The sequence below is a fragment of the Molothrus aeneus genome, chromosome 1 (genome assembly GCF_037042795.1).
Source record: "Molothrus aeneus isolate 106 chromosome 1, BPBGC_Maene_1.0, whole genome shotgun sequence".
Lineage (NCBI taxonomy): Eukaryota > Metazoa > Chordata > Aves > Passeriformes > Icteridae > Molothrus > Molothrus aeneus.
In genome coordinates this window covers 21,022,624-21,043,879 of record NC_089646.1, presented here as the reverse complement: position 1 = coordinate 21,043,879, position 21,256 = coordinate 21,022,624, and the positions used below count along the sequence as shown (strand labels likewise).

Here is a 21,256-nt window from a genome sequence, read left to right as displayed (position 1 = left end):
GTGAAGGAAAAGACCATTGGTGCACTCGAGGGTGGAGGGAAGCCCAAGAGAACTCACAGAGGAACTAAAATCCCTACAGATAAGTAAAAATTCAAGAAACAGAAAAGGGTGGAACCTCTGTGCTACTTGTACATGGTAGTTGTTCCTATATTAGGGAGAGAAAAACAACCCACCTGCTTCCTTAGCTGCCTGTATTTTCCATTTCCACAGCTTTTGGAATGCAATTCCTAAACCATTCACAGTCAGACATCTACTTATATTTTCCAGGCACTCTCTGTCCCCTCACTCTGCTCTCCCACATGTGAGGCATATAGCAGGTCTCAAAACAAGGTGAACTCAAATCACATCTAGGTGTTTGTAACAAGTGATTCTCCTATTATTGGCATGGCGGGAGTGAAAGAAAACTCATTTACTTCTTTCTTGCCCTGCTGGTTCCCTTACATGAGCACTGAAAAACTCTACCTCATACACCAAGGCCTCAGATCCCTTTATTTTCTCTTGGCTTCAAACCAGCATTCCCCCTCATCCATTTTCAAGCCACACTCTACTTTGTGGGCAGTGATTGAAGTCTGCATCAAATTTGACTCTCCAGTTGTGTTGGGACAGTTGGGGATAATGGGCAACTCCCTTCTTCAGCACCACCAAAAAACCAAAAAGCAGAAGCAAACCACAGATACTGCTATAGCTCTGGAAGACAAGGGGTGTCAATGCACACGGTCTGCAGACTCTGTTCACACAAAGAGCTCTGGCAGAGCCATCTCCTCTGGCCACTGAAGGAATGACTCTTTTCAATGATTCAAAACTCAGTGATTCAAAACAGTCAATGACTCAAAACAGTTCAATGATTCAAAACAGTCCTATCCAGCCTGTAAAGGTAATAGGGGACTTGTGCTTGTAGCTGCAAGGAACTCGTAGAACTGAGTACTCCACAAAGTGTAAGGATTTGTGCAAGCATCCATTGGCATCAGGTCTAGAAGAGAAACAGGTATATCAGGCCTTTTCAGAATTTAGCCCTTAATTTGTGAATGGCTTGTTTACATTGATACAAATACAACCATCTTAGATAGCCTGTGTTTCTGTCAGGCACTTTGACTTTCCATTCCTGTGTCATAGCACAGAAGATTTGAAAGCTCCTTTTCAAAGGTCCCCTGATGTAGTTTATAATTTAAATAAAAAGACATAGCCATATTTCCTCATGCTTCATAACCAGAAGGGAAAAAAAAAAAAAAGGAACAGTCATTGTACAAAGACGCTTTGTGGGCAAATGAAATCTTCAGTTCTGCTCAGCAAAATGGGGACACATTTCCTTTTTTTCTAGTTCAGTACAAAAAAGCTTTACGAGGCAATGTTGTTAAAACTGATGCTGTTTTCAAAAGAGTCTCAGCTCCTGCCAAATTGAGTTCTTTGTGAATGACAGTTTATCAAGGAGAGGAAAGCTGGATTTTGGGCTACAGTCACTGTGCTTTATCTGACTAGTACTGATCACGCATGCCTTTGTACTGAGTGAAGTGCAATCTGACATCGAGGGCCAGGATTTCATGTCCATGCTCCCAAAAGGCCAAGAGGAGACTTGGAGAGTTTTTCGTTGTTGTGCACTGATTGAGCAGCAATTTGAGTTTCTGTGACAACAAAAGTTCCCAAACCAGCAGCAATGTGAAGCTTTAAAGAGAGCAGAGGGTCTAATGAAGCAATTAAACAGACAGCTGCAGAGCACCTGAATAAACAGTGCATACATAAAGAAAATCAGCCAGCAGCAATTCCCTCTGGATGCAGACTCCCTCTCTCCTGAGTTTGTAGCAGAGTGTGGGCAATCTGCTATATATGTCAGCAGTTCATCCTATGGCTTGGAGCAAGCTGTGGCAAACTCCACTAAAAATGGGAAAGGGTGTCATCATAACAGTTATCTGTTATGTATGAGGTTATTTTTCAAGCATTTCACCAGACTAATCAAGGAAACCTTTAAAATTTCTTTTGTTACTTACTTCAACATTGTCATAGTTACATGAGTGGTGATTTTCAATGTCAAAATCCGTGAAATTCAATAGGACTCTGTGGCTCTGGTCAACTTGGATAACCCAGGAGCAATCAGTGTTGTTATTATAAGGTTGAGGATAGTTTGGAGAATGGATTTCCCCACTGTTAGCTTGGAAAATACCACCACAGCCTGAAAAAGACACAATCAGTTTTAATCACAAGCTCTTTTCTTTCATACTTAGTGAGAATCCAGCTCTATTTTTAAACTATGAACACCTCCTTTTTTATATTTCCTACATTAAGCTTTTGTAAGATGAGTGCTACAACAGTTGAAGTGTGCAACATAAATCAATGGAAATTCCTTTAAAAGTATAACATTATCATTATAATTGGAAAGTATAACATTATCATTATAACTGAATATGTGACAACACTGCTCAGAGTAATGTAGCCCCAAACTGGCTGAAGCATTAGTGCTGGTATTCCTCTATCCTAGATATTGTAAAAGCAATCCAAAATACTGTTCATATGAATGCCAGAGACCTGGCATACTGAGAAAGTAATAACTAGGCCTAGCTGAGCTTAGGGTGAGAAAATGACTTCTTTACTGAGCGAGCTGGAACTCCTCATTGCTCATGAGCAGAGCAGCAATTGCAAACCTCACATTTTTACTTCTCTACCCATGAAGTTGAGGGCTTCCTGAGGACTCCACCCTCAGGTACTTCTGGTCAGCACAGATCTGGTGTTCATGAATATCTAAATAGCCCAGAATGATGAATTCTGTGTGGGAAGTACCAGGGATTTCAACAGAACTAACACGAACAGAGTTCTACATCTTAAAAAGAGATGGAGGAGGGAAAAAGAAATACAAGGATAAAACAACTATACTGTTATTTTATTCTGGTGAGTGGGTATTTTAGAGGCTAGAGGGGGTTGGAGTACAGCAGGCAAGACATTGTAAAGGGATAAGAAAGCTTCAGGGGGCCTAAGTAGAAAAAATAAGCTGCCAGATCTCAAAAGGGGATTAATTCAAAGGACTATTGTAGACTTCTTTTATTAAGAAAAAAATCTTGTGCCTTTCTCATAAAACTTCTGAGAGAGGAGAAGTATAAACCTTGACAAACTAATGAATCAGTGTGCTTAATCAAGCAAAACTGCAAGAATTAAAATTTGCCTCTCATCGCTTTTCATTGTAATTATTTTCTGATAATTGGCCTTTTTATTAGAACTCCCATGTAGAGACATGGTTGAGTCTTTAAGAATCTCTCTTTTAGTGATTACCAGTAAGGCTATGAACAAAAAATTACATTGGGAGATGGATAAACCTTATAGAGATCAAGTATTTACTAATCATTCCAAATATTTTTGGGGTCCAGTCTACTGAGTTCTTCGAGCTAGTGTTCTCAGCTATTTTTCAGTTTACCATTTGAAACCAAAAGCACCATTCAGTGAATAAAAGACTCTGTATGGGTAAGTGGGTGGGAAGAAGTGGTAGCATGCAAAATCCTTTGCTCATTGCAGAAATGTCTTCATTAATTATGTAGAGAAGAAACTGAAACAAAATACATTAAAAGGCCTAGATTTCAGATAATGAGACAATTTTTAACTCTGTGTGTTTTCCAGCATCTCTTAGTGCTACCAAATTCAGTATCACCCAAATTCTCTTTCACCTTTCAGTCCTCTGCTGTTTGACTACTTTAAATGCTTGCATGGCTGATCCTCAATTCTCAGGCTTCCTGGTATTAATTTCTCCTGGTATTAATCAGTATACTCACCACCTGGAATTTCTTGCCAGGAGGCATTGAAACCTTTCCCTGTCACTGCTGCGTCTGTCTCGAAACGGACAACGGCTGAATTGCCAGTGGTGGAGATTCGCAGTGGGTTCTGTGCTGATCTTGAAACACACAGCTGGGCTAGCCTAGGAGAGAGGAAATCTGGGCCACCAAAGACCTAGAAGTGGAAGAAATATTGTCAAAGTTTTCCCAAGAGAGTATCTGTCACACAGAGTACATGAGAACTGTTTAGTTTTTAGGAGGAAAAAAAAACAACCCATCTATAAGTGTTGAAAATGATTCAACATTTTAAAAATGTAAAGCAGCTAATAGAGTCTCTTTCTCTGCAGACTTTGTTGGTACCTGAACCACCTGTAGAAACCAAGTTTAGAATCCTAGATGATTTGAGAACAGCCTTGCATTAAATAGAATTTTCTGTATGGGGACTTGGCCAGATTATTTTTCCCTTTCCCTCCAGAATTAGCACCTTGTTTCTCTGGACATATAAACCCAGATTTTTTTTTTTATTTTGCATCCTTGTGCAAAAAAACTGGCTTCTTTTTGCAGGAACCTGTTCTGATGATTTGCACCACTGATACCTAGAGGCATAGTTAAAGATGATTTTTAAATTGGGGACAGATTTCATAATTCTTTCTGCTAAAACAAAAAGCTTTGCAACTTTATTTACTTCAAGGGCAGCATAAATATCCAAAATACTGGATTTGGGTCAAGTAAGCTACATAATGTCCTATGCTGCATAATGCTAATAATGTCCTTTGGAAACAAGGATATATAGAATACATATTTGCCACAAAATACACGTTTTGGCTTTTAAGAGTAATTGTTTCCTACTCAGCAGAGTGTGCCTCAGGCAGTCATAAACCAGAGAACCACCACTCCCTTAAGCATCACAGCAGTATGATGTACTTACAATGCATTTTTCAACCAAGTGCAGTGAATTATGTGGCAGTGTGAAGCCTTGTTAACCCTGTTTGTTTTCCAGAAAGGATATAGGATTTTAGTTTGATCCCATTTGTAACTGGTGAAACTGGCTCACCTTCCCTAGTCTTCCCTCTCAAAGCTGAGGAAAACACACATGGCTCTAGGCACCATGATTTTGGTGCCTAGAGCCCTCAATTATTGGATTTTCTTGGCTTCCTGCGTGCTAATGAAATGGCACCCGATACTGACAGTCTGCCACCTCCACTGTGTGTGCCTGGCAGGACTGCAGCTGCAAAAGTCAGCTTGGCAGTAACCTTGGATGTGAAAACTATGAAAGAGATACACCAAATAAAGAATGTGCTGCTGTCTTTCAGCAACCAAACAATTAACAGAAAGATTCTAATTCTATAGGTATGCTTATTATTATGTATAAATCCCAAAATTAACCTAGATAACATCAAGTTCTAACAACAGAAAAACCCCAACAACCACAAAACAACAACAAAACAAAAACAAACAAAAACACCCAAAAGCAGAGAATAGGAATATAAGGCAACAAATCCCATCAGAATTTTCCAACAGTAGCACCTCAAGTCCACTCCAAAAATTAATAGTTTGGTAAACATAAAAAAAGTTAAAAGAAACAGTCTATGCATCTTTCTCAGAAAACAAGAGTACTGTTAGAAACAGCTTTATATGTGTCTTTTTTTCCTATGATCACTTCAAGATGAGGGGAAATTTAATATTTTAATAAGCTCTGTCAGACAACTTTAAACCCCAGAAGTAGTTTGGGTTCTGCCCAAGCTAAATATCTGAGCAAGTCTAACAAAGAGCTGAGCTAGTCCCCCCACATTCAGGGCTAAGGTTACTGCATTGTTACATAATTTGATTAATTGTGTGCTCACTAACTACTCAGAGGGCCTGACACTGCTCTGATGTTAGAGATATAAGAGAAATAATTTGTTTTTAGCTGGAAAAAAAACCAAAAAATCAGTGACTCCAGGTTAATGTGAGACCTCAGGAATTGAGGCTTGCATCCCCAGAAGAAATAAGGAATGAATTTTTCTATAAACATCATAGTCAGTTAGATGTTCAAAAGACAGTATTTTGCTGTGGTGGTTGATAACACAGGCTTAATAGCTTAAACATTTTTATTTTGACTGAGATAGAACTTTTTTGCATTCTGCAGGGAGGCTGCATGACTTGAATGGATAATGGCTCCTCTGTCCAATCGATCGTCTCAAGGCATTCAAAAGCAGTGAGTATGGATGAAATCACAGCTCAGATTCAGAATCTGTAATGAAGCTGTCAGGGTCTGGGGAACAAGCCTGTTTGTCTGCTGGAAGCTCAGTGTCTTCAGAAAAATCCTACTGCTTGGCTGCCTGTGAGGCCCAGTGACTGCTGCATTTGTCAGAAGTCTGTTCAAATATGAATTTTAAAATGTGTTTGTGGTACATTCCCTGAGTCAGAGCCACAGCATGAGATCTGGCAGGAACACATGCTCTTAATCATCTAAAACAGCCTAGGGAAGCTGTGTGGCAGAGGAAACAGCAGGAGTTTCTAATATGCATCTAATAAGTCTCATATTAGATATGGATATAGATATAGATGATATGGACCAGCCTCTCATATCATCCCTGGTGCTCCCTGGGGCTGTCTGCCCCTGGGCAAGGGAACCAAACCCAGCTCTGACATAAACCCTGCTGATTTCTGCAGCATCTCCTCAGACATTCACTTGGCCCAAGCTGAACACTTCAAACTGACCTATTGGGAAAGAATTAAGGACGGGGGAGAAATATGGATGGAAATCTGAAGTTTGTGGGTCTCCTTTACATTGTTAACTGTTCAGCAACACCTTCTGCACAGTTTCAAAATAAAAAGCAGTCAGAGGCATACTCCTTATAGTTATGAGTATATTTTCTTTTCCCCTTTAGGCCAGTTCAATTAATCAGATGCTTTCATAAAGGCTGGAATAAAAACAAGTTTGAGTGTTTCCATGACAAAAAAACAATAAAATATTATATTTGGCTACAAAGAGAAAAACCAATAGTTACCACATGAAAAAAGAGGGAAAAGAGAATGGATGGAAAGAATGAATTCAAGGGTGTGGTTCATAAAGATAGGATATCTGAGCTGAAAAAAATGTAAATAAACATCTAGTCTGACCAGAGTATCTGATCCCAAGATAAGGTGGTATTGGATCTCATAGCAGGGCTGCAGGACATTGAAATAAAGCCCATGGTTTTAATCTGTTCTTATCATTTGCTTCTGCCCCGTTAGCTCCATTTAATGTTAACAGTCAGCATTCCAGAGTTATGAGGAACAGAAAGCTGGTTTTATGCAGTTGGTCACCCTCATGACACATTTTCTGGGAATAACACTGATCCCTGCCCAGATATAACTTTCAGCAAAGAGAGAGCCTGGCTTTGGCAGAGAAATAAGAATTGTGGTAATACCTGATGGTTTTTTCTATTTAAATGAGAAGACCAGAGCATCTGACTTGGAAGTGAAATAGATTGACAGTCTTCCTTCCTTTTCTGCTCAGGGCTACATCTTGCTGAGGCAGAATATATTTATAGTTTGTAAAAATCTGGTCCATGCTAAAGGAGAAGATGTCATCATTTATGTGTCATAATTTATTCAAAGCAGGCATGGTAGTTTTCCTCTATGAATGTAATTTCAATAGAAGCCATTTAAAAACTATTTAAATTATTTCATTGTGTCCAAAATAATGTCTTCTATTTCCATGAAACATTTCTAGAAAATATCTTTAAGAACAACTTAAATTTCCTTTCTGGATGTTTATAAAAGGAACAGAATTTCATGTGGAAGACAGACTGCAACAGTGCCATAAAAGAAACAGGGAGAAAGATTAAAGGAGAATGCATCAAACACTTGAGCCATGTTGATAACCTGAGGATTTCACATTAAAAAAATTAACTATTATTGCACAGTTTTGGTGAAACATATGGCAGTCCTCGGATACTGACATGGAAATGACAGCTTGTTTAAGAGGCAAAGGAAAGGGAAGGGAGATGCTGCCTCTTACAAAAACAAGTATGCTTCAGACAAATGTGCAAGGGTGAAATATTCAAGAAACTATGGTATAAAAATGAACTTAGCAACAAAGATGTTGCAATGAGAAATATCTCTTCAAATTTTCCTAAATTCACTGCCAGGTCAAAGGGATGAGGGTGTTCCTAAGCAAAAGATAAATGCATCCAGGAGAGCAAGTTTTGTGACTGCTGGAAAATATTCATTACAGGACATCTTATTTCAGGCACCAGACTGAATGGGACATAGAGGGACAGCAGAGTGCAGACCTACTTTAGTACTGATTTTGACTTCCTATTTAAACTGGAAAATTGTTTGGTGTCAAAGAAAGCAGGAAGCAGTAGAACTTACTACTCAGAGATAAGGAAAATGTGAAATCAGGAGAATAACCATGAGAAAAATTAGACTTCAAACCCCAAAGATACTTAGACAGGATACTTTTGGGAAGATAATATGAGAGTTAAAGATCCTTTGAACCTTAGTGATCACTGAAACACACAGTATCAAAAGCACACCAGTGGCCTTTTTTTTAACACTCTACAAACTTAAATGTAAGTGGGGTTTTCTGCTTGGACATACATAGAAACTACAGGAAAGAGGGTGGCAAGATAAAGCAGCTTCTGAAATTGGCTAGCCATGTTCTTTTTTCCCCCCTACTAAATCTGAATCATCACTTGTTCTGCTCAGACTATGTCAATCATGGAATGAATTAATTTTATAACAAAAGAAAGAAAATAGGTATGTGGCAAGGTACATGAAGCTCCACTGCTTGTCTGCAGCTTGGCAGGGGAAGCTCTATGCTGCCACACAAGACCTTTGATCATGCACTAAGACATGAACCAATTTTCCCCTGTAAGTTGATTTATGTTAGATTATCTGCCAGCAGATCAGAGCCAGGTGTTGGGAACTGGATAAACCAAGATCAGGAGACAAGTAACTCAAAGCATGCCAATTCTGAGGGCAGGAAGGCAAGGGAGTTCAGGCAGCAAGGTGAGCATCTGTGCAGATGAATCAGTATGGTTGGAATGAAGCAAAACATAGCAACTAAGCTGCAAAAGGCAAAAAAAAAGGAAACCTGAAATCTAAGGTGAATACCTTGCTCAGGAACACAGAGCAGCAAACTGCAGGGTCCTGTTAAATTATGTCTTTAGGCAATTGGTGTCTGGCAAGTCACTCAATTGGTTTTAGCCCAGCTACCTTCCCAGTCAAAAGTTCCCAACCAAATGGTTGCCAGCCATCTGTACTCTTACTGGATCATGATAGCTCCTGAGCAACCATCTGCAGATGGAGGTATTGTCCTTGGACTATTCAAGAAATGGTCATCCACAGCAAATTTAGATTTGGAGGCTGTTTAATGGATTCCTCTAAGCAAGAGAGGCATAATGGAAGTTTATAGGCAGATAACCTTCAGTCTGGTAATTCTGGGCACAAAGAACAAGGAAGATGCAAAACAACAGGCTTCATCAACAGCCAAACCAGCCAGTTTTTCTTTACAGGTCACCTACTCAAAGTCGCTGGTGTCAGCAATGTGACATACAGGTGTACTTGCCAATGCTACTGATGGAGAATTCATGGAACAGCTTCCTTACACCCAGATCCTGCAGAAGTCAGAATGTGGGAATGGGAAGCAGAGCATAAGTGTGGGTGCTGGACAGACAGTTGTCTGACTGTATGCTGTATCACATCACCCAGAAGAGGAGAAGAAAGGCTGCAGCAGAGTGGTACAAGTTCTCTTAATCAGTCTTTTGCATTCATTTCAAAAACATTGAAAAGTCGCCCATGTATCAACACTGACAAAAAGTCACAACAAATGTACCTCCATTGGTGATCTCAAATGTGTCTAGTGAGAGCAGGTTAGAAAGTCTATAACTCTAAAGTTCTTCCTGAAATTATTTCCTGTCCCTTCTTCCTGTACTGGAAGCCTATTCAACTCTGTTAGCTGAGATTGATCACTTGGTTGCTTACCAACATGAGTGAAAAGATATCATCTATAACAGGATCATCCAGTCTAATGGGTCTCTTCAAGGAGGTCAGAACATCCTTAGAGGGGCTCCTTTTCTCCTTTTTCCACCACCCTAAGGTGACTAGGATATTGCCTCTTTGTTGTTGTTGTTGTTGTTGTTGTTGTGTGCAAAGATTCTTCCTAAATTTCATCACTCAGGGTTATAAATCTCTCCACATCCTTGGAGGGCCCTACACAAGATCTCACCTGAGTTATGCCCCACAGTGATCCATCATCTTCCTTTGCATCTGGAAATATGCTTCATGCAGCACATACTCTACAGTTAGTTCTTTATAAAAGGTGGAGTTTTTAAGACTAAGTTTTTCAAAGGAGTTTTGTCTTTTGTTAGGAAGCATACAGTGCATAACATCATAATTAAGGTATACAGTCACCAAAGGTATAAAAGCAAAATATAATAAGAACATTAGGGCTTCTGTGACAATACCTGTTGAACATAACTGTAGCCTCAGCAGAAACAGGAAATTGTGGTAGAATTGTTCTGCATCTGCAGTTCTTGGGATTATCTGTTCCAGACAGAAATTAATATAACTTGTGCATTTTAGAGGAGTAAATGCTCTTACCTCCAAGACATCATAGCTGCAGTTTGGGTGGTACTCAATGTCGAATTCCTGGATGGTGAGTTGAATGCTGGTGCCAGGGGCTGTGTGGATGTACCAGATGCATTCCCTATTGCTTGGGTATCTGTTGGGGTAGCCAGGGCTGTGAAATGAACCAGAAGGGCCAGAGAGCTCTTCTCCACAACCTAACAACAAAGCAAAGCAGTCTGGTGAGGAGGTCTGGAAAAACTCTCTGACAGCTCTGATAAGGCCACTGCCTGTCCATTTCATTGACAAATGTGTACTCTGGGCTGGAAGGTCTGCTCTGCCACAGGGAACCCAGGAAGAGAATGGCAGGCTGGAGCAGTTTGCACTGCCTGTGCAGGAAGTACTTCACCTCCTGTTTTGGTGCATTTGGTACCAAACCTCAGCATCTGCTCTGACTGCTGAGATAGAGAAAAAAAGTGAATTTTTTTTATTGGCTTCTAACTTTATCAGTTCAAAAAAGCTAAATCAGATCCATTCTCAGCTCTTACTGACTTCAAATAATGCACAAGCTAAGTTATCATAGGGAGGTCTTTCTATTGTAAAAATACCTTTTCCCACTGCTTTAAAAATCATGAAATTAAAGACAACGCAATTTGCCTCAGCCTACTGAGCATGATTACAAGCTGCCAGATCACACTGGATAAACCAACTTTCTGACACTTGGTGTGTTTAATGTTCTTTTCTTTATTCAATTGTAACACTGCAATTGTAAAACAAGCTGTGTTTGAAAGGTTATGGTTTGTTTTTTTTCAGATAAGAAAGCATTGTTCTAACACCACTCCCCAGACCCTGGGGTGACTAAGTTCTTACATACTGTGAGCTAGACTGAAAAAAGACACCAGTCTTTTTTCAGATGAAATGCAGGCCCTGGTTTACCAGGACAAAGCAGCTGAACATCTGAGACTAGTTTTATCATTGCTTTATGGAGATGTGCTAAGTGCAGCACTAGCCTCTCTTTAATGAATTCCTGGGAAGATGCTATTCCTGCCTCGGCCCACAAGTTCAGGCATAAATAGGGCAGGAAGGCACAGCAGCACTCCCAGTATCAGGGCAGATTTAGATCAGCTACATTCATAGTGAAACCTTGCCTTTAGAAATGCCAGTAGGGTGGCTATGTACCTGTCACATGCAGAAAGAAAAAGGATTCTGTGTTTGATCTTTTGTGTGTGCCATTCTGCTTTCCAGCAGCAATTTTCTTTTGCTCTTTACATTACAAGCCCCCCAAGTGTTTCATTTAGGCGCTGATATTTTGCTTACACAAAATTTATAGGTTCACTTGAGCTTTGTAATACCCACACTCCATCAATTTCTTTGGCTTCATCTCCAGAGGAAAGGTTCTGTCACATTGAAAAGCCCCAAAATACTTAAGAAAACCATCTCACAAACCATGAGCTCTATATTCCCTGAGGCAAATACTGTGGTATGTCAGAAGTGATAAATAGCATCTCTATCAGAGCCTTTATTTATAGGGGGTATTTCATAACATAAACCAAATAAAACACTCCTTTGATCTGCTCAACATATACACACAGATGTGTAAAACTCCTTTAATCTCTATTAAATCTAAGAATAATTCGCAATTTGAATAAGGTGTCTGACCATTGCTCTGCTTTGCACCATATTTCAGGAAGCTGTAGATCAAGATCTTCAACTAAGTACAAATATTTTCCTCAATGTCTTTCATGCCAAACTTGTGGCTGCTAAGTCTCAGAAGCATTTACCATCATTTCTACCATTGAGTTTTTCAGCTTCACACAGAAAACCTGACTTTGACTTACTCATAGTTGGCTATAGCACTTCTAGGACTGCAAAACACAAATCTATGAGGGGTAAGAGCAGCAGATCTGAAAGGGAGCAAAGCTATAAGAATCTATTTTAAGCTAAAAAAGGAGATATCTAAATACAGTTGTGAGGCCATGCCAGCTATGTAACACTGATCTCTCTCAGTCCATCACACAGTATCCACCAGCAAAGCACCTTTTAAGCAAAAGAATTCCCACTGATCCAGATGAACCTTTCCATAGCTGAAGTTGTCTCACAGGTGAATTGGCACAGGCTTAGCTCTTCTCCCTTTTGCCCACCTTGCTGCACATGGGGCAGCCAGAGGTGGCTTGCCCTGCAGTCACAAAGCTACACTGTCAAGCTACTGGGCATCTCAGTTTAGGAACTGAAGAAGATTTTAAGCGTATTTTAAACCAATATTGCCTTTGATCTCTATGGAGAAAAAGGCAGTGCACTTCCTCCCCTGAGGCTGTCAGCACAGGTAAAAGTTAAATCCCCTGAAACTTTGATATCCATGCATGTTTCATTCAGTGAGATGGAGAGGAAGAAGGCTTCAGTGTAAAGCACCATCCCTTTTTCCTCCCAGTGCCTTTAGAAGATGGCCTGGTTTTCCTCTAAAGAAACCAGGTTACTGAGGTTTTACAACTGGAGAAAAAAAAGGTGTCATCGTTGGGGAAGCCTCTCAGTGGAATTTGCAGCCTTTCTTTCCCCTCAGCAGCTGGAATTACACAGCCAAAGGACAGAGCTTTGCTCAGGAGGAAAAAGCTGCTTTCCAGCTTGGGAAACAGAAAGATTTCTCAACAACCAGACTTAATCTCAGCTCCTGAGGGGGTGGGAACAGGGTCAGGGGAGTTTCAGCAGGCAAAACTGCCTGCTGAAATAGACAATTGCTATTTATCTCAGCTCAAAGAAAGCTGGGAACATTTTAAAACCTAACAGGCATTTATGACTCAGCTTCTCCTACTCAGGGTTTCCCGATAGCCACAAAAGACGTTTTATATTTAAACCTGAAATGGCTCAGAGGAAAGGAAAGCCTGTGTGCAGGTCTTTGAGGCACAGACCTTTCTTCCATGCAACCCTTGTAGGTAGCATTCAGATTACTCACACTCCCTCTCCAGAGAGGTTTATATTTTATTTCCTCTGAGCTCAATCAACATTCTCTGGAAGCACATGAGTAAGAAGGTCAAACTGCTTTTAATGTCTCATTTCTTTTCTTCTAATTAAAAATGTTCCCAGAAAAGGCTTTTTTTTTTTTTTTTTTGCCTTTTTTTTTTTTAATGGAGCGATTCCTTTTAAGTGCTTCAGCAAAATGAAGGTAAAGTTTAGGTCTCTGAGACTAATTTCCTATAAGCTTTTTGCAAAAAAGATCTGAATTACTTGAGTTTATGCCTAAGCATTCACTGACTAATAGCAGAAAAAAGAGCTCACTGATCTTTGCAAATATGAACTTCACACCTGAATTATTTTGACTGACCAGCGTATGCCACAAGAAACCTCCACATCAGAGTAGAAGCACTATCTCTGAACTCTGGCCAACTGCCAGGAAGTCTGTGCATGGCGTTTCTGTTCTTTATAAGGATGAGGTGAGAGTCAATTCTGTTGCACTTTGCCGAAAATATAGATGCTGGTTGATTTTTAAAAAATATTTACATAAATACTTAAGAGATTAAAACATGTGTTCCCAATTTAAACTCACTTGCAGGATTGCTCTACAATGCCAAAATTACAAAACTCAAATAATGAACTTTTTGAAATGCTTATGAAACTTTGATTACAAAGTTACATGAGTACAAACCTTCTCCCAATGTTTGTATTTGTCTGCAAACATCAAATAAAATTTTGATTCTATTGAAAAAAAATGGAATTTTTGCTGTTTATAGCAACAAAGTAAAAAATGTTGATCTTTAGGAGTAAAAAAAAAAAAAAGCACCATTACTTCATCTTTCACTGAAATAATAGTGATTAATACCAAGCCATTCTGCTCCTAGTGAAACATTTTTAAAAGTTTTTCTCAGCACAGAAATACACAGTCTTGCTCTGTGCTGTGACATGCAGACAGCTGCACTGTGGAAAAGTTGCTTGCAGCTGAACTGCATACAGCATATGACCAGTTTGTGCCAACCTCCTTGCAGTAATTTTGAACATTTCAGCCCTGCAGTTAAACAGAGAAAAAAAATAAGAAAGGGGAGGTACTCTTTTAGTAGTGTAAAGGTCCTGGAATTCCCCTGAAAATACTGACAACTACTACCTACTCTGGTGTTAGTTGCTAGGAAATCAGACAATAAACAGAAAGCTTAGGAAACATATATTTGGTGGTTTTGCTTTCCTCTGACTAAAATTTACGTATTCATTGAAGATTGTGAAAGCAATGATTTATAGATCTTTCCATATTACTGCCTGTCTGGTTAGCAGATGGTGTTCATTAACCAAAGAAGAATCCCTATTCTCAAAAATAATTATAGCTGAACAGAAATGTTGTAATCTGTGGAAAACGTTATTATTTGCTAGGTTTTCAGATTTATTCAGGGGTATGTTTTTAGCCACATGCTAGAAAAATCCCATCCATAAAGGTTAAAGAGAGCTTGCACTGCTCCTGCATAAACCAAAGTTAGGGAAATGAAAGGAACAGAGTTTTCCAGTTGTGGTGCTCAGGGTGAATCATTTCAGTAAACATAAGCTCACTCTAACTGCAAGGAGCATGTACTATAAACATGTGCCTGTACTACAATAATACTGTGTGAAGTATAATTTGGATTTGATTCTGAAAACTTTTGCTTTCTTGGGTAGGTTTGGTTACAGAATATTATCCAATGGATGAAGTAGAATAATTTACATGATAATTTATATAATATATATATAATATATATAATTTTTATATATATAATAATATATAATATAATAATTTATGCAAGAGAGTAAAAATTCAAGGGAGATCTGTTTCAGGTTTTTCTTTGCTTTCTGATTTGTTAATATCAGACCTTGTTCATCCTTAGACTTAATGTGACAGAAAGACACTGAAAAGGAATAGTCATTTTCAGAAACTGAAAAAATGGCAATTTGCCAAAGCTTACCCAAGAAATAAACAACAGAGCTATGATTCAGGCTTAGAAAATCTGGACCTCAGCTCCCTTGCTGACCTGAAGGGTAATATTCTGTTCAGCAATCCTAATGGATGCCTGAAAAATGTCTCCAGTGAATGGCTTCTGCATCTTCATCTAGCCTCTGTTTCTGAAGGGCTTCTCTGAAGAACCAACAAACTTTAGCATTTGACCTGACACATATATCTGACAATGTGAAACAGAAAGCAGAATCATTGGTGCAAATTTGGACTGAGAAATGCTGAGAAGAGACAATGAAATTGAAAAGGTCTATTGACCATGAAGCAGCCAAATGAGAGAGCTTGCAATGCAATGCAGATGTAAATATAAAGCAGTGAGGCCCTACATGCACATTGCTTAATAAGGTAAGTGATGTGTGCAGGAAATATGTGTCTCCTCAGATATGACAGTTGGCACTGGTGTAATTTTGCACTCAGAGACCTTTGCCCTCTTGGCCTCCTGACTTTTTTTTAGGGAAAGCAATTTGATTGGCATTCTATCTTTGCAATATCCAGACTGTTACCACAAGTTTGTTCTTTCTCAAAGGGCCAATATATGTCCCATATATATTTGCCAATATTAAACTTCCTAAAACAGAGTGAAAGTAGAATAAGCACCTTGCAGATTCAAGCTTTCCACTGGCAAATAATCCTTTTGAGGCCTTGACTGCAGAATAAAACATTAGTGATTTAGCCAAATCATTTTAAAATCCATCCTCATCAATGAAACTCCCTTAGAAGAACAATGTTATTTCACAAAGTAATTTTTAAATTTACTTCTCTGCACTAGAACTGTCTATTCTGTTTCTTTCTAGTTCCATTTTTTTCTATTTCTATTATTTCTATTTCTATTCTTTCTATTTCTAATCTTTCTATTTCTATTTCTTTTTTTTTTCAAGTTACAATTACATAGGATACTTTTAAGCATAAATAAAAGCATTCTCTTAAGAGCAGTTACAAATTCTGTCCTTGTAAAAGCCTTTAGGTTTTCAAAGAAGCCACTTTTTAAAGCAGGTTTCCTCAGCAGCTGGAAAGATCAGACGCAAATATTTTAAATCAAAACAGTTTTGCTTCATCTATGGCAGGAGGGGCTATTCAGATCAGCTATCAATGAAGTAAGCTTTTGTCTTTTTTTGACCACCTCACAACTGCAAAAAAGTTTCTGGGAAGAGTGTCAAAATCTATCAGGCACATGGAAAACATAAGTGCTGCTCTCTTTACCATCAAAACATGTGAATGTCCTTGATATATATCTCATAGAGGCTTCACAACTGCCAGTTAAGGAGCACATGGACAGCCTGAGAAATAGTTCACAGCAGCTTGAACTCTAGAGCACACATTTGTCACTTGAGCAGAAATAAAAGCCCTTCTCTCAGCAATATATGTAGCTCTGTTATTTTCTTGTCAGGTGAGATGTTACCAGATCTGGATGTAGATTGCCCTAGGAATTTGCACTCAGGGAAGAAAGGACCCAAATGCTTCACTCTGAAATACCCACTAAAAGGCTGCATCTCCTGATCAGTTCCCCTAGACAAGGAAACTTTTTCCAGTGAATTTTTTTTTACGAACTTGAAAGATTTTCAGAAGGGAGAGGTAAATATAATACCCCAGCCACAGAGACATATCTAATTTATTTACTCTAGGGCAACCAGGCAATGTAGCCACCAAGAGTAAGAGGAATAGCTGTATTTGTGCATGACACCAACAGAGAAATGGAAGGGAAATTTTTGGAATGAACAAAAAGATAACAACTGTGGTCAGCTCTGGAGGAACTTGCACTCACATTGCAAGCTGTCAGAAGTCACAGCTGTGACGTTCTGAGCCAGCAATGACATTCCCTAAGAGCCAGGCCTATCTGACCCCACAGGTCCTGGTCTGGGCTTAGACACAGCCCCACATTAGCAGCCTGAGCCCTGTGCAGCATCAGGGTGGAGCTCAGTGTACGGGAATGAACAGAAGGGCAGAACTGCCTGACAGAGAAATGAATGGCAGTGCAGCAAAGGACGGCAGAGGGCTGGGAAAGGAGAGAAAGCACCAGAGTGTTTACCATGCAGGCAGATTCTGGGAAGCTTTGAGAGCTTTAGAAAAGCAAGTTAACCCAGCACCATGGCTACTGTATGGAACTGATGTCATCTGGCTGTGCATAAAAGCCTCTGCTTTTTCTTCTTTTGTGCAGCTCCAGGATGACATCACCCCGAAGCACAAGAAGGTACCTTTGTGCTGGGGCCCTTCCCCTGCTGGCTCCTGCTACACATCCCACTCCCAGCCTGTGTCCCTCCCCTACCCAGAAACGCTCCCTCATTCCCCTGCTGAATGCAAGGCACCTCTGGGGAGCTGGCAGAGCCCTTTGGGAGCCTTCAAGCTCCAGCAGTCTGTGCTAGGGCAAGGAGCTTCCATCCAAACCGTGTTCAGCAGCCTCAGCAACGTGCAGTGGGGCCTCTGCTGCCCTCTTCATCTGCTTCAAATGCAGTCAAACCTGAATGCTGCTGACTGATGAGACAGACAGGGAACTGGGGCAACTCAATTATTTTCAAGGCTGGAACCCCTTTGGTGGGATGTACAATGGCACACGATTTAACCTTGTTACAGCACACAACTGCTGTTAAGTAAGCAGAGCAAAAATTACTAAATTTGTAACCTCACTTATGAAGAAACTGCAAACATAGTTTGCTGTTTTAAAATCATTAACAGATTTGTTTATAGTTGGCTTGCATGCTTGCCTGTTTAATAAGGCCTGTGACAGTTTTCATGACATGCAAGAACAAAAGAACAGACACCCAATGCACATCCTGGCCAATGTTATTTCATGCAGAAAAATGGGGCGGGGGCAGCTGGAAGTGGACACTACCACAGGAAACAAGTACCACTCAATTGAACTAGAGAGAAGCCTGCACAGAAAACAGAAGTCTATAGAATGGGGAAAACTGAGGGCTGAATGTTCCCATTAAAAAGCTCAAGTCACTCACAGTTACCCATGACAGCATCTATCTCCTGTTCATTACAGAAATTCTGGACACGCCCCTCATCCCTGTGCCTACTCCTGGAAATGGAAGCACATTTCACTAACAGCTCTCAGTCTCCAATCAGCTGATCTGTGATGGTGTGCATGTGCAGAAACATCCACTGGGAAAGTATGTGTACAATTATGAGGAAATGCAATGGATTTAGAGCTGCAATGGGTTATTTCTATTTAGATGGCATAGCGTGGCATAAGCTGGAACTCCTTTACACATTCAGGGAAGGAAACCTTCCCAGAGGAAGCCTGGCTCACTTACCATCAACATGCCATAGCATCTGGAACCCACTTCTCGCATTCAGTCCATCAGAGTAAAACTCCACATGAAGGCTGGTCCCTGTAGTGCTCCCTGCCAGTGGAAGAGACTGTCCACAGAAAGTGCCTATCAGGCTGGATTGTGCATCAGGCCCATCATAGAGCTGAAATGAAATTAAAAAAAAAAAAAAAGCCAGTGAATAAAAAGAAGCTCCGCAATTAAGCAGCTTCCCAATGTTTTGTACAGGATTTAAAAAAAAAAAAAACAAACCCAAAATAGTGACACTTGTCCCACTGGCCACCCTTGTACAGCAATATGAGCCTGGGGAGTGTGGAAAGATTTGAGTAAAATGATGAGTAAATACAACGCCAATATGTCTTTAAACCTGGCTGCACACTGTGTGCAGTGGGAAGGGTTTGCTGTTTCTGTTTTGGTGTGTATTGGGGGTTGCTGGGGAAAAAGATAAAGGGCAAGTGGCAGTGAACTGAAATAGAAAGAAAAAGAGGATGTCGTGGGTCTGATTTGCCCATGCACCCAACAGGCTGAGTGCCTCCAAACCCCTTGGTGACAACTCATCTGTTTACATCTCTATCTGTTTAAGGCTGCAGCCAAGTGAACTGCCTGGGCTTCTGATGGAGAAAACCAAGCAGTCAACATCACAATGGCTTCCCAGAGTGGTGAGGACAAACTGAAAACCAGAAGAAAGTAAATCTTCAAAAACACAAGGAGATTTCATATGTGTTTATTTATGTTTTCATAATCTCATGCTAAAGTCTTGATTTGGAGGAAAACTGTACTGAGCCATGCTACTGAAATTTGATTTCCTTGTCATACCCTATGTGCTGCTATTTTGACAATCAGTGATCAGTCAGATATAGCCAGCCTGAAAACCTTTCTGTTCTGTAAACACAGCTGAGGAATCCTCCATGCCACTCTCAAAACATTGCCACTCTTAAAAAAAATCCAAAATCTACCAAACAATCAAAGCAACAAAATGCTAGGAAAATATTTCTGTATTTAAATATTTAAATGATGTCTGAAGGTAGTCATATACTCACAATTAAATGAATGTGATGGTGTGATAGTAGATGCTTAGAACTTTTTAACTTCTTTACATTTGTTGTCTCCAGACAGGTTTAAATGGTATTTCAAATTCTAGTTTTGGAAGTCTTTTCAATCCAGCAAATCACACTGAACATACCTCTGTGTTATCTCCAAATACCCCATACCTCAGTGTCATTTTTCAGGCATGAGGAATGTAATTTTTGCAAAGCTAGTAAAAATGAAACATTTTAGCTAGATTGCCTTTGATTTACAATATCAGATTGCTGGTTATTTTCAAGTTAGGACTTGCTTTATTATTTCTACCTTGGTTACTACAATTCTTAAAGTTTAGGAAAACAGCAATCCTTGTCCTTTATTATCACTTTGTGACAGTTCATCTGATCTTTTGTCTTACAAAGCATATCTTCCTAACACAAGCCAACAAATTACTGGCACAGAAACCATGTCTGAACATTCTCATTGTGCACTTTTGGCATGTTTCCTTACAGAATTTCAACAAAAACTTTTCTCTTTTCTGAAGCCATTACCGTAAAGTTGTCTCTGTGCAAAGAATAAAATCTATGATCTCTAGAAAAACAGCAAAGGTTTATTTATCTTTGCTCTCCATTCAAATCTCTTTTCCAAATATCTTTGATTCCACAAAGAATTCTGCTATGTTCAGTACTGTATAAGTCATACTGTGGAAATACATTTCAGCAAATATTGATTGACCATGCTAGCTGCTAATTTTCATGCATATTTTCTGGCAGACTTTCATATAAGAATAAGTCATTAATCCCCAGCCTTTCTGCTCCCCCAGCCTTTCTGCTGAAGATGCTGATCTTGCAGAATCTTCAGAAATCTTGTTACTCATTTAAAACAGAGTTGGGACCAAAAAATCAACTTGAATGGCATCAAATTCTCTAGCAGACAGTCCAGTTTAAATGTTGGGGATTTTTTAATTAAAAAAAAAAAAACCATGTAATTCTGCCAGAAGTTAGGGTTAAATTGCAGGAATAATTCTATGATAATATTCTGTGGCCTATTTAATGACTGGTGACCATCAGTCTAATACAATGAGAAGCTCAAAGCAAGCTAAGTGCATTGCAAATTGAGAACTATCACTCTATTTGGTTTCTCTTGGTGAAATCAGAAAAGATTGAAAGTTTCTAATTGCAGACACATTGCTGGTAGTGATCAGATGTGTTTGAAAATAAATATGAAATTGTCCTAAAGATTAGATGGCAATATGTTAAATATCAATCTGTATTCTTTCCACATATAAAATTTGAAGGACCACCTGATAGACAGATGAGCTGTCCCATGCCCAGCAATACAGGTATGACCTTCTTCCAAGCCAGCACGAGAGCTTTACACATTCTTTCAAGGCATAAGTTCAGAAAAATGAAATCAAGTCAGATCTAATTAGATTTTTTAATAGTATTTCCTTTGATCAATTTGTGGTGTATACTACTCATATTTCTGTGGCTTCAAGCCATGGAAATCTTACACCAGAAAAATATGAATGGTGAAGAATGAATCAATGTGAAGATCACTCTGAAGAGTAGCTAAAACTATGTCAAGGTAGATATTTACAATGTACTGTTAATTCTAGTGATTACAAATGCAAACCCATTCTAAAGAACTATGGACTGAATCATACCCAGAAACTTCCAAACAGCAACAAAAAAAAGCTTCATGCATCTCCTGCA

General features: G+C 39.4%; 1 protein-coding gene across 1 annotated transcript in view; it reads right to left on the bottom strand.

Moving 5' to 3' along the window:
* CUBN (cubilin) overlaps window positions 1-21,256 on the bottom strand; it is a 144,306-nt gene that overhangs the window by 69,490 nt on the left and 53,560 nt on the right. The window contains exons 28-31 of the mRNA XM_066562336.1: window positions 18,504-18,663; window positions 10,326-10,507; window positions 3,750-3,924; window positions 1,983-2,164 (exon numbers count right to left, since the gene is read on the bottom strand). Coding sequence (XP_066418433.1) covers window positions 1,983-2,164; window positions 3,750-3,924; window positions 10,326-10,507; window positions 18,504-18,663 — 699 coding nt within the window. The remainder of the gene's footprint in view (window positions 1-1,982; window positions 2,165-3,749; window positions 3,925-10,325; window positions 10,508-18,503; window positions 18,664-21,256) is intronic.